The sequence below is a fragment of the Canis lupus genome, chromosome 3, assembly GCF_048164855.1.
Source record: "Canis lupus baileyi chromosome 3, mCanLup2.hap1, whole genome shotgun sequence".
NCBI lineage: Eukaryota > Metazoa > Chordata > Mammalia > Carnivora > Canidae > Canis > Canis lupus.
The window spans coordinates 47,450,224-47,463,146 of NC_132840.1; the positions used below are offsets into that span (position 1 = coordinate 47,450,224).

At 47.6% G+C, this 12,923-nt stretch overlaps 1 protein-coding gene across 8 annotated transcripts in view; it reads right to left on the reverse strand.

Annotated features, from left to right (window-relative positions):
• The window catches only part of TOM1L2 (target of myb1 like 2 membrane trafficking protein), a 119,250-nt gene that overhangs the window by 46,269 nt on the left and 60,058 nt on the right, over positions 1–12,923 (reverse strand). For 7 of the 8 annotated variants that reach the window (XM_072820869.1, XM_072820868.1, XM_072820864.1 and 4 more), the window contains 2 exons: positions 12,564–12,648; positions 4,909–4,987 (listed from right to left, as the gene is read on the reverse strand). In XM_072820869.1, the coding sequence (XP_072676970.1) occupies positions 4,909–4,987; positions 12,564–12,648 (164 nt within the window). Of the gene's footprint in view, positions 1–4,908; positions 4,988–6,390; positions 6,417–12,563; positions 12,649–12,923 lie in introns of those variants that run through there. The other variant, XM_072820867.1, reaches the window with a different exon arrangement.

Below are 12,923 nucleotides of genomic sequence, written 5' to 3' on the forward strand. Positions count from 1 at the left end.
GAGCCAGTGGGAAAGGGAAAGGCAGGAGGAAAAAAGGCATGGTGAGAAAAAACATGGGAAAAAGAAGAGGAGGAAGGCCAACATGGCAGGGCAGCTGTGGCTCTGCCATCATGCTCAGGGCAACAGTGGGCCAGGACACCCAACTCACTTTTGGGGAGCACATCCTGACATCTTCCAAGATGGCAGACTTTAAAGTCAGCAGGACCCTCCCTGGCTGGCAACGGCTATTTAGCCACTTCAGGGACTCTGCCAAAAATGCCATTGGTAAGTCGGCTCCTATAGGTTCTAGGGCATGAAACACACAGCAGCTTTTTTCCAGCAGTCAAAGCCCATGGGGTACAAAAGGTGCCTCTAAGCAATCAGATATGGCCATTTCAAGTCAATACACTGAGGCCCAAGCAGAGAGCCTCTCCAGAACTCCGACAAACTCCTGTTTGGGGTAATATTAATATCTTTGTGAAAGTCCCACAAGAAACAAGAGGAATGAGAGCAACTAATAGAACAAACGAAGACAAAGACAGAGAAGCCATAAAAGTAGACATAAGACCAGACAATGTGCACCAGGCTGGAGCCTTTGGTGTAGGGACAAGGGATCTGCAGCTGTCAGAAGTCTCCCAAAGGCATCTCTGGATTTGCAAAGACCTGACTACATCAACAAACAAGCAAACAAAAAACAGGAATAAATTTAACCAAAGAGGTGAAAGATCTGTACCCTGAAAATTATAAGACACTGATGAGAGAAATTAAAGGAGCCACAAATAAATGGAAAGATATCTCATGTTCATGGATTAGAAGAATTAATATTATTAAAATGTCCATACTCCCCAAAGCTATCTACAGATTTCACAGAAATAGGAGAAATGATTCTAAAATTCATATGGAACCAGAAAAGACCCTGAATAGCCAAAGCAATCTTGAGATAGAAGAATAAAGGTGGAGACATCATACTTCCTGATTTCAAACCATATTACAGAGGTATAATAATAATCATAACAGTAAAAAAAAATCATAACAGTATGGTACTGGCAAAAAAAAAAAACAATGGAACAGAATTGAGAGTCCAGAAATAAACACATACGTACATATATGGTCCACTAATATTTGATAAGAGAGGTATGACAATTCAATGGGGGAAAGGACAGTCTCTTTTACAAACAAGTGTTGGGACAACTGGATAATCACACAGAGAAGAATAGAACTGCACTCCTATCTTACACCACTCACAAAAATTAACTCAAAATGGACTAAAGACTTAAATTTAAGACCCTAAACTGTAAAACTGCCAAAAGATGACACAGGAAAAAAGTTTCTTGATATTAGTCTTGACAAAGATTTTTTGGATGTGAAACCAAAAGCAAAGGCAACAAAAATGAAAATAAACAAGTGGAACTATGTCAAACTAAAAAAGTTTTGCACAGCAGAAGAAACAATCAGCAAAATAAAAAGGCACTCTAATGAGAAAAAATATTTGCAAACCATGTATCTAATAAGGGGTTAATATCAAAAATATATAAGGACCTTAAACAACTCAAGAGCAAAAAAACTATCCCCAAACAAACCAAAAACCTAAAACCAATCCAATTACAAGTAGGCAAAGGTGGGGCATCTGGCTGGCTCAGTCAGAGCACTCGACTCTTGATCGTGGGGTCATGAGTTTGAGCCCCAAGATGGGTGTAGAAATTTCTAAAAATAAACTTTAAAAAATGGGCAAAGGACTTTAAACAGACATGTTTTCAAGGAAGATGCACAAATGGCCAACAGGCACATGAAAAGATGTTCAACATCACTAATCATCAGGGAAATGCAAATCAAAACCACAATAAGGGATCACTTCACACTTGTTAGAATGGCTATTATTAAAAAGACAAGAGACAAGTGTTGGCAAGGATGTGGAGAAAAGGGAATCCTTGTGCACTGTTGGTGGGAATGTAAATTGGTGCAGCCACTATGGAAAACACTATGGAAGCTCCTAAAAAATTAAAAACGGGCTCCTAAAACAAAACAACATAAAACAAACAAACAAACAAACAAACAAACAAAAACCATGATCCAGCAATCCCACTCTTGGGTATATATCTAAAAGAAATGAAAACAGGGTATCAAAGAGGTATCTGTACCCCTATGTTCACTGTGGCTTTATTCACATAGCCAAGACATGGAAATAGAAGTATCCACTGATGGATAAATGTATAAGATGTCTGATATTTCTTTATCCATGTACACACACACACACACACACACACACACACACTGAAATAATATTCAGCCATAAAAAGGAAGGAAATCCTGCCTTTTGCGACAACATGGATGGACCTTGAGGTCATTACACTAATTGAAATGAGTCAAATACAGAAAAACAGATACCCAATATGTCACTTAAATGTGGAATCTAAAAAAGCTGAACGCGTAGCAACAGAGAGTAGAATGGTAACTGTAGGAGAGGGGAAATGGGGAAATGTTGGTCAGAAGGTATGAGTTCCCAGCTACAAGGTAAGTAAGCTCTAGGGAGCTAATGTACAGTAGTGTGACTGCAATTAACACTGTAGTATATACTTGACAGTTAAGATATTAGATCTTTTTTTAAAATATTAATTTTAGAGAGAAAGTGAGTGAATGTTTTGAGAAAGAGAGAGAGAGAGAGAGAGAGAGAGAGAGAGAAAGCCTAAGCATGTGCATGTGCGCACAAACCAAGGGAGGGGCAGAGGGAGAGAGAGAAAGAATCCTCAGGCAGACTCCCCTCTGCATGGGGAGCCTGACACAGGGCTTAATCCTAGGACCCTAAGATCCTGACCTGAGCAGAAATCAATAGCTAGACGCTCAACTGAGCCACCCAGGAGTCCCAAGAAATTAGATCTTAAATGCTCTCCCCTCCTTCCCCAACAAAGGTAATCATGTGAGGGGATAGAGGGATTTCCCGACCTTATGGTGGTAATCATTTTGCAATATATGTGTGTATCATCACATTGTATATCTTAAACTTACATATGTTATATGTCAGTATCTCAACAAAGTTGTTGGAATAATAGTAATAATAGCAATAAACCTAACCACCAGGAAAGGCTCAATGATGTTCACCATTTTCTTTCAGAAGGAAGTAAAAACAGAGACCACTTAAGAAAGATTTCCAGGGGCGCCTGAGTGGCTCAGTGGTTTAGCGCCACCTTCAGCTCAGGTTGTGATCCTGGAGACCCGGGATCGAGTCCCACATGGGGCTCCCTGCATGGAGCCTGCTTCTTCTCTGCCTGTGTCCCTGCCTCTCTCTGTGTCTCTCATGAATAAATAAATAAAATTAAAAAAAAAAAAAAAAAAGAAAAAGAAAGATTTCAATTCTTGGGGGCCTGGGTAGCTTAGTCAGTTAAACGTCAGACTCTTGGGTTTAGCTCAGGTTGTGATCTCAGGGTCGTGAAATCGAGGCCCACATTGAGCTCCATACTCAGTGTAGAATCTGCTTGAGATTCTCTCCCCCTCCCCCCATTCCCATGTGCACTTGCTCTCAGTCTTTCTAAACTAAATAAATAAAATCTTAAAAAAGAAAAAAGAAAGGGATCCCTGGGTGGCGCAGCGGTTTGGCGCCTGCCTTTGGCCCAGGGCGCGATCCTGGAGACCCGGGATCGAATCCCACGTCGGGCTCCCGGTGCATGGAGCCTGCTTCTCCCTCTGCCTGTGTCTCTGCCTCATTCTCTCTCTCTCTCTGTGACTATCACAAATAAATAAAAATTAAAAAAAAAAAAAAAAAAAAAAAAAAAAAGAAAAAAGAAAGATTCCATCCAACCAACATGGTTCCCATGAAGTTGGGTGTATAAAGGGGTATGTTTTAGATAACAGGAAAATGCCCTGATATGTTAGTGTTCATTCCCTGGTGATTTCAGTTACTGAAATCAATTCCTTTTGGGCATCACTCTGGGTTTACTAAATGCCATGGATCAAATTCTGAGAAAAAAACCTGAAAGCTTTCAAGTCACTATACCTCAGCTGGTCTTTTTTTTTTTTCTTTATTATTCAAACCCCAATTCCCTGGCAGAGAAGGATCTCAAAATAAGTCTTGGGTTTTCACTTGGGTGAAGAATCCAAACAGTTTCTCTGCTTTAAAAGGAAACATGTTATAGCTGTTTTGGATAAACAACAAACTACTGAAACCTGCAGAGAAGCCCACTGCTGACCTGTTGCAGCTTCCACTATAAGAACTCACCGTGGCCCCGATTTTGCCATATCTGAGTAACTGTTAGCTTTCCAGACAGAAATAACCCTCGGAGCAGTTGTCCCTTTGAGTTTCTTGACATTTTAAGAAAGGGCAAAAATCTGGTCTGTTTCTTCCTGAAAGGAGTCACTAGGCTGGCTTTTTCCAGAACCCCTGCACCAATGACTGCTTTGACTCCATAATCCACAGCTGGACACTCTGAGAACCCCCAGGCCTCTCTCCGCATTGATGGGATGATGAAATCAGTCTGGGAAGGTTACTGTAAGCAATCACTTTAACACCAGAAAAGCTCAGCACAGTCCCAGGCAGGTTCGGGGTGGATGGTAGCAGGTTTGTAAGGAGAGACCAGACACCTAGGAAGGCAGCTAGTATGGCTGTGTCACAGAAGGCCATCCACAGGCAGGCCTTTGACTTCTCTGCTCTGGGCTTCTGTATTAGTCAGTGCTGCCCATGCCTGATCTTCTGCTGGTATGTACCAGCTTGCAGCCCATCCCCTCACTTCAGGGGAAAGCAGGAAAACCCAAAGGCACTGTGGGAAGGCTCTGCTACACTCTGCTGGTGCTTGCACCAAACCGTCCACAGGCCGTGGCTGCTGGAGGCTGTGCCGAGTGGACAGAGGGAAGGCCCTGCCTCTGGGAGTGGGGCAAGGCTGTGAATGTGGATTTCCTCAGCTGCTCTGCCCCCACCCTAACCCCGAGGGCAGCACTCACTGTTAATGCCAGCATGACCTCTCTGTAGTTCCGGTTCCCATTAAGCCGCTTCTTCAGGGCCCGAATGGCATCCTTTGGCCTAGAGAGAAGGACATATTAAAATCCTCACAAGTTCCACTCGGGGCGCTTACCTTACACATTACTCCTATTTGTGTGAACCAGCACATACACAAGGCCATCTGTTATACACAAGATTCTAGGTGGCCATGTTTAGAAGCATAAAAGGCTGCAGACAAAAAAAAATCTTCATCATTGTGAAGCAGGTTAACCTTTAAAAAATTTTTTTTAAGTTTTGTTTTTATTTCTAGTAATCTCTACACCCAACATGGAGCTCGAACTCATGACTCTGAGAGCAAGAGTCACAGGCTCTTCCAACTGAGCTAGCCAGGTGCCCTAAAACAAGTTAATTTAAATCACGCTTATCCACGCAATTGAACACTACATAGCTGTGAGAAAGGATAAAGACACTCCTTACACACCAATATGGAGCAAACTCAAAGAAATGTGAATAGAGTTGTGTGCAGAACAGTGCATAAAGTATGCTACTCTTTGGCTTATAGAAGGACAACATACATACACACATAGTACACATGTTAGCAGAGGGAAGAGCATCTCTGGAAGGAGCCCCAAGAAGCTGGTAACTTTGGCTGCCCCTTAGGAGAGGAATTGGGTGGCAGAGAGGAGCAAGTGAGGTTTTTCACTGGGCTGCTTTTGGCAGGCCTTTTGCATTTGCATCACATGCAAATATCTTTTATTCAGAATGATAACTAAGCCACTGGTGTGGGGGTACACTGAAGAAACAACAGACAGACATAGAAGAAAGAATGGCCAGCTCCTTGCTGAGGCCTGGATGTTCAGCTCCTCCTCAGTTCCATGGAACCCCTTTTTGCCCTGAGAAAACTTAATTAAGTCTCCCCAAAACCCAAAGAATTGTGTTTTTAGGTAGTGAAGCTAATGTAGATTCCCAGAGGCATGTTCATAAGCTGACTGTTTGGGACCTGGAACTCGTTCTTCCTTAAATACCAGTTAGGGTGGGGAGTCAGGGTCCTCAACCAGCCCTCTAGAAGCATCTAGTAGGTGCAGCTCTTGGGTCTAACAAATCATTTAGTTTATTCTAAGCCAGGATCCAACAAAGCTGTGGCACTCATGGCTACCTCTGGCAGGAAACCCCTGCTCCCTGATGCCCCCAGTCCAGCTGCAGGCTGGCCCTCTGCTATCACCAGTGGGCTCCAGCCTTCCCCTGACCAACATATCAGTCTATCTGGGTCTTTCAAAGGCTGACGATTTGTAAGTCAGGGACCTCCTATTCCTCCAGCTCTGAAACATTTATGATCTCTTTACCAAAGGGAAAAGTCCTTTCAAGTACGTGTGAAGAATCTGGGGGGAGGGAGGGTAGATACTCTGCTAATCAGTCTAACCTAGACAAAAATACACAGAAGCAAACTAAGGCTTCCAGAAGACATTTAAATCACCCTGGGTCACCTAGTTCCCATCCCCAACATGAAACGTGGCTGCTTGCATGAATTCTTGGTTTCTGAGCCCAAAGGCTGATGGGACGAGGCTCTCTGGGGAACGGGTCCCTGCCAAGCATGTTTGCAGAATGGCTGCAGTTTCCAAACAGAGATGCTGATTTCTGCAAATATGGGACTTGACAAGCTCCTGGCTTTCAGGACTGTTTGTGGACTTGAGCTGGTGAAGGTCAGTGGCTGCTGGCCAAGAGCGTGGATTGACTTCCTCTCTCTCAAAGGCTCTGCCCAGCCACGGTCAGCCGCGACCCACGGCTGCTATCCCTCTCAATCCAGTTTCGTCCCTCTCCTCTTGAACTTCCAGGGAGCAGAAAAATGGGAACAGCCTCCGAGGGCTGCAATCACTTAGAGCTCACAGAGCAGAGAGTGCACAGAGCTCTCCCAGTGTGGGGGTGATGGTGGTGGTGGAAAATCAGAGAGTCAGCAGGCTCCTGGGTTAGAGTTAAAATGGAAATTCATCGGCGGGAAGTACTGCCTCAGAGTGACTGGGTGAGCACAAAAGCAAGTATTTATCTCTCTCCCCGGGGGAGAAGCTTCAGAAAGGAGGATCAAAGTCATGTCAGAGGAATTGCAAAGTTTCCAGCAGCAGCAGCAGCAGCAGCAGCAGATTAGACAGCAAGGAGCTGGAAACAGGGGGAAAAGGAGAGAAGGAAGAGTCAAGAGCCAAGATGGAGCAGGGAGAAGGAGCAGGAGGGGAAGGGGCCCTGTGAGATGCCCCACTGTCTGGCAGCTTTCAGCAGAAAGCTCAGCACCCCAGGCCTCAGGATCTGGCCTCTGGGCCATCCCCAGCCTCCCCAAGGTCTCCCTCACCCCAGACTCCTGAGAACCTTGCTTTCTAGTCATACTTGAACTCATCTTGTCCTGTGCCCCAGAACTGCTGCTTCTGAGCCGCTTTCTCCTCATTCCCTCCGAGAAGGATATGGCTGCTCCTCCTCCACCACCCCGGGACTCTTCCTCTTCCTCCCCTTTTCTCTGCTGCTACCTTGGTCTGTTGCAGTTATGGGGTGCTCACTCCTCCACACGCCCCCTCCTCCAGCTTAGAGACTGGGCACAAACATTCCTGGAGCAAGGGAAGGTCCATAGGTGGTCATGAAAATGAGCCAGGTCAGCTGATCCTTCTGGAGATACACATCAGAATCACCTGGGGAGCACGTGCCAAATCCACACACCTGGGCCTTAACTAGGAAGGTGCGGGCAAGGCATGGCAAACCGGTTCTAAAACATTGCCGGGAGCAGCAAGGGTGGCTCAGCGGTTTAGCGCCGCCTTCAGCCGGGGTGTGATCCTGGAGACCTGGGATTGAGTCCCACGTCAAGCTTCCTGCATGGAGTCTGCTTCTCTCTCTGCCTGTGTCTCTGCCTCTCTCTGTGTGTCTCTCATGAATAAATAAATAAAATCTTAAAAAAAAACAATAATCACTGGTTATTAATGACCAACGATTCAAGGTATGAGGGATGGCCACGCAAGGCCTTAGGATGGAGGGCATCTCAGCCTTGGACATTTCAGGGAAAGCCCAAGGAGGGACCTATGGGGCAGTTCACCCAATCTGCACCCACCAGGACCACAACCTCCCAGAGGTGAAGCTCTGAATGACTAAGTGTAGGCAGAGCTTTGATGGCTGCAGCCAGGTCAACCTGTGCTTGCATCCTGCCTCTGCCCTTCCTAGACACACTGTGAGACCTCTGGCAAGCGACCAAACCTCTCTGGACCTGTTTCCTCAACATGGGCTGCCCCTACCTTCTAGGGCTGTTGCAGGGCACTGCACAAGCTGGTACAAGCCAGGGCTCCCGTGGCGGCCCAGTATACAAACGGCAAGCACTCAGAGAATGGCAGATAGGGTCAGGGCCATCAGCCCACAGAGGTCATCACCAAGGACTGGACAGATAACACTACCGATGAAAGTGGTGAAGGAAGTCACGTGCAGTTTAAGTCCTTACCACGCAAGTCTTTTTTTTTTTTTTTTTTAAGATTTTATTTATTCATGAGAGACACAGAGAGAGAGAGAGGCAGAGACACAGGCAATAGGAGAAGCAGACTCCATGCAGGGAGCCCAACGTGGGACTCGATTCTGGGTCTCCAGGATCAAACTGCTGAGCCACCTGGGATGCCCAACTATGCAAGTCTTTAATGGATAAAGAGCAAATCCCTATGTAGAACACAGACTGGATACATACATAGGCAGACACTTCATAACTATTTACTACTTTAATCCTTACAACGAGCCTATGTGATAGGCAATATTGGTACCCACACTTTGTAAATGAGGACACCGAGGTACAGGGACACATGGCAAGGGAGCAGAGAGCCTAGAATTCTGGCTCCAGGCTCCATGCCCCTAATCCCACTATACTCCTGTTCCTATGTACATGTTGCACACCCTGCCCACCAGCCCAGATGTCCACCTTCCCCCTCTGACATCCACCCACCTCACCTGGCTGATGCCCCCATATGCTGCAAGACTCCACTTGGATGTCACCTCTTCTCAGAAGTCTTTGCTGCTGACAGTCCCAGAGCCAGCCAGCTGCTGTTGCTCTGGGCCCTCTGAGAGGCAGCTTCTCTTGGCACGCTGTGTTATGATTATGTTCTGCATTCCCCATCAGACAGAGTCCGTTAAGGACTTCCTTCTCTATTCTTATTTACCAAACGCTTGTCAAGAGTCAATTACGTGTACACTGTGCTTGGTGTTGGTATAAAATGGTGCGTGAGACAGAGTTCTGCCCTCACGGAGTGCACAGTTGAGGGGGCGCTGTCGGGGGAGATGGCCACTCTCACAAACATCACACCGACATGTACATTTACACGGTGACAGTTGTGGTATAATAGAGGGTACTGTGAAATCACATGGGGGGGATCTGTCCCAATCAGGAAGAGAGGGGTGTCAGGGAAATGAGATTCAAAGTGAATTCCAGTGAGTGACAGAACTGATCAGTGAAAGGGAGAGCTGAGAGGGAAAGAGAAGGATCCAGGACGAAAGCCCTAAAGCAGGAATGAGTTGAAGGGGTGCTGGACCATTAGCTGAACTTGGGAGTTTCTCTCCTGCTTAAGAAGAGATTTGACAATCACCTCACTGTAGAAGCCAAGATAGAAAATCACCAGGCGTCCTTGAAGGGGTCTCATTCAAAACCCAAGGACCCAGAGCTTGGGCCACTTTAGGAAGAAGGTGAGTAAGTGCTGGGAAAGGAAGGTGACCCACCTCCTAGACCCTGGGAGGTGGAAGCTCCACTTTAATACATATTCGTACATCCCCACATCCGTGGAGAATTGCAAATGGGGTATAGGAAGCATGGAAAGTCCAAGGAACTGAAAGATCAATGGGGCTGGAGGACGATGACAAGGGGAGAGGGCCCCAAGGGGAGCAGCAGAGGGACCAGGTTACCACACAGGATCCACTGAGGATTTGGACCCTGAAAGAAGGCTCCTTAGCAAGGAGCAACTTGATGAGTTTCTAAGAGGCGGTCAGTGGACAAAAGGAAAAGGGGAAATGGTAGAGAGACAACTTGGAGGATACAGCCTGACTCTAGGGATGCCAGAGGAATAAGGCTCTTTACCCCTGACCTGAACCACCATTCCAAATACTCCCTCCCCAAGTAGCACTTCCTCCTCACTCTCCCTGTTCCCCAGATGGCTTGTGTCCCCAACACACTGCCCTTTCACCCTCTCATCTATATATCACCTTCTCTTCCTGCCCTACTGAGGCCCAGCCCAAAGCCTCCCCCTGTGTCTGCTGCAATGGGCACACACCTTGGCCACGGCCTGTCCAGTGCCACCGGCTGAGCCCCTCAAGAGCAGCCAGGGAGCACCTTGGCATTTTAGAACCAGCTGCATCTCCATCTGTGGGGTCAATTAATGTGGCTGGACAACTGGAGAAAGGAGGGCATGAGAGGGGGACATGAGAAAGAAAGGACCCCAGTGACTCTAACATCGGAAACGCACAGCCCCGAACAGCTCTCGACCCGGCTGTGTGCCAGGCACCAAGGTGACCACCTACACTGAGAGGCAATATGCCATCTTTGAGGGAAGATGTCCAAACTTAAACCTCCAGGGCAGGCCCCTGCCCCTAGCTCCATATCCCTCTGCTCCTGGACAGGCAGCATCCCACCTGGGGCCTAGCAGGCAGCTCAGAGCTGACCTCCTGATCTCTGCCCCTCAGCCCGCTCCCTCCCTGCGATACCTCAGCCCTAAACACTGCAGTCCTCCTGACTCTTCTCTGCTCTCACACCCATGTCCACCTCTGCAAACCCCATTGGCTCAACCTTCTAAACTATTCTGAAGCTGATCATTCCTCTCTCCCTCCTCTACTGTCATCCAAGTCGAAACTGCCATCATCCCACATCTCCTAACTGGCTTCCCTCTTTCTACCCTCTGCCCTTCCCATCCCAGGCCAGGCCATTCCAAACACGGAAGCCAGGTGATCTCTTTAAAATGAACCTTAGACTTCGGGCGCCTGGGTTACTCAGTGGGCTGGGTGTCTGCCTTCAGCTTGGGTTGTGATCCCAGGGTCCTAGGAGCGAGCCCTGTATGAGGCTCTCTGTTCAGTGGGGGAGCCTGCTTTTCTCCCTCTGCCCCGCCCCCTGGTCATGCTCTCTCTCTCAAATAAATAAATAAAATCTTTAAATAAATAAAATGAGCATTAGATCATGCCCCTCTCTGCTGAAATCTCCTCCCAAGTCAAGGCCAGAGCCCTCCAAAAATAATTAAAATGAGCATTAGATCATGCCCCTCTCTGCTGAAATCTCCTCCCCTCCAAGTCAAGGCCAGAGCCCTCCATTGTTTTTGGATGGGGACATGTCTGACCCCTCCTCACTCTCTCCACTCTGGCCCCTAGAGCCTCTTGCTAGTCCTCAAACATACCACCCCGCCATCTGTCCCAGGACTGCTGTGCTTGCTGTTCCCTCTGCCTGGAAGGTTCTTCCCTGGTGTCATCCTCACACCTCACCCCCTCATCTCCTTCAAATCATTCTTCAATGTCACCTTCTTAAGTGAGGCTTTCCTTGACTCCTCCACTTAAAATTGCTGACTCCCAGGGGCACCTGGGTGACTCAGTCGGATAAGTGGCTGACTCTGGATTTCAGCACAGGTCATGACCTCAGGATGTGAGATCGAGTCCCGTGTCAGGCTCTATGCTCAGTGCAGGGTCTACTCGGGATTTTCTCCTTCTGCCTTGAGCCTATGCATGCGCTCTCTAAATAAATAAATAAAATCTTTTAAAAATCCTGCTAACTTTCAGGCTTCACCCTCCGTAGCTTCACTTTGCTCCAGACTTGTCACCAGCTGACCATGTAACGTGACCACATAATGTAACACATAATAGCTTCAAGGGCATCTGTCCTGCTCCCTGCCATGCCCTGGGCTCGCACACTAGAGCCCAGCATGAGGTAGTCACTCAGTAAATATCCGTTCACTGAAGGCAGGACCAGCTCCAGATTGTACACAGCAAAGCTGCAAGTGCCAGCACCCAGATGCAAGCCCAGGGTTGCCAGAGTCCGGCCTGTCCTCCTTGGCACTCTGGGGATGGCTGGAGAGGGCTTGGCTACAGTAAATACTGTCCTGTGTGGTGTGGGCAGAGGGCTGAATACAGACAAATCTGGAAAAAATGTAAACAGGACGTAGCCGTAATGCACAAGAACCCACCCGGCAGTGCAGGGATGTGAAAGGGATGGCCCCTGCCAGAGACACTTGCTGCTCTGTGCCTCACGTGGACCTTCTCCCTCTATGGACACCGTGGGGCCTCTCCCTCCTGCAGCTCCAGTCCAGCAAAGCAGGACAGAGATAGCCTCAAGTTGGTGAAGGGGAGGCAGAGTCAGGGAGGAGGGCAGGAGGAGGTGATGAGCACTGGGGGACCAAGTAACCAGGAGACTTCATTTTCACTGTGATTCAAAGCAGGTCATTACAAGAGGGCGTCACTGCTGTAAGCCAAGCACTGCTGTTGCAGTGGGACTGGGAGTGGGAGAGGGCAGCATGAGAAAAGATAATGAAGAATGTCCATTTATTAAATGCCAAAACAAACAGCCTGGAAACAAAACAGGAAGTAAAACACCACCACCCTAAAGCCCTGACAGGCTGTGAGTGACCCCCAGGAGCCAACCAGCTTTACGGGAGATGGCAGGGGTGGGGGTGGGGGGCACACATACCCTTCCTCTGTCTCGTTGATAATGTCACAAATCTCCATGTTCAGCGTCCAGTCCTCGCTTTGCAGGGAGCCATCTGTTGCCTTTTCTGTAAAGTCAGAGAGAAGATGGATTTACATTTCTCCCAGAATAAGGGGGCCCTGGCAGGAAACAGGAAGGGACCAGAACCACCATATTCTCCCCACCAAGCAGATGGGCTAAGCCAACAGAGCAGTTCTAGGGGTGCTGCATTCACAAGGGAACATCCAGAGAGAGAAAGAGAGAGAGAGAGAGAGATCTGGCCCTGAGTTTTGCAAGATGAAAAGTTCTGGAGGTTGGCTGCATGACTGTGCAAATGTCCCTAACACTTAAAAAATGGCTAAG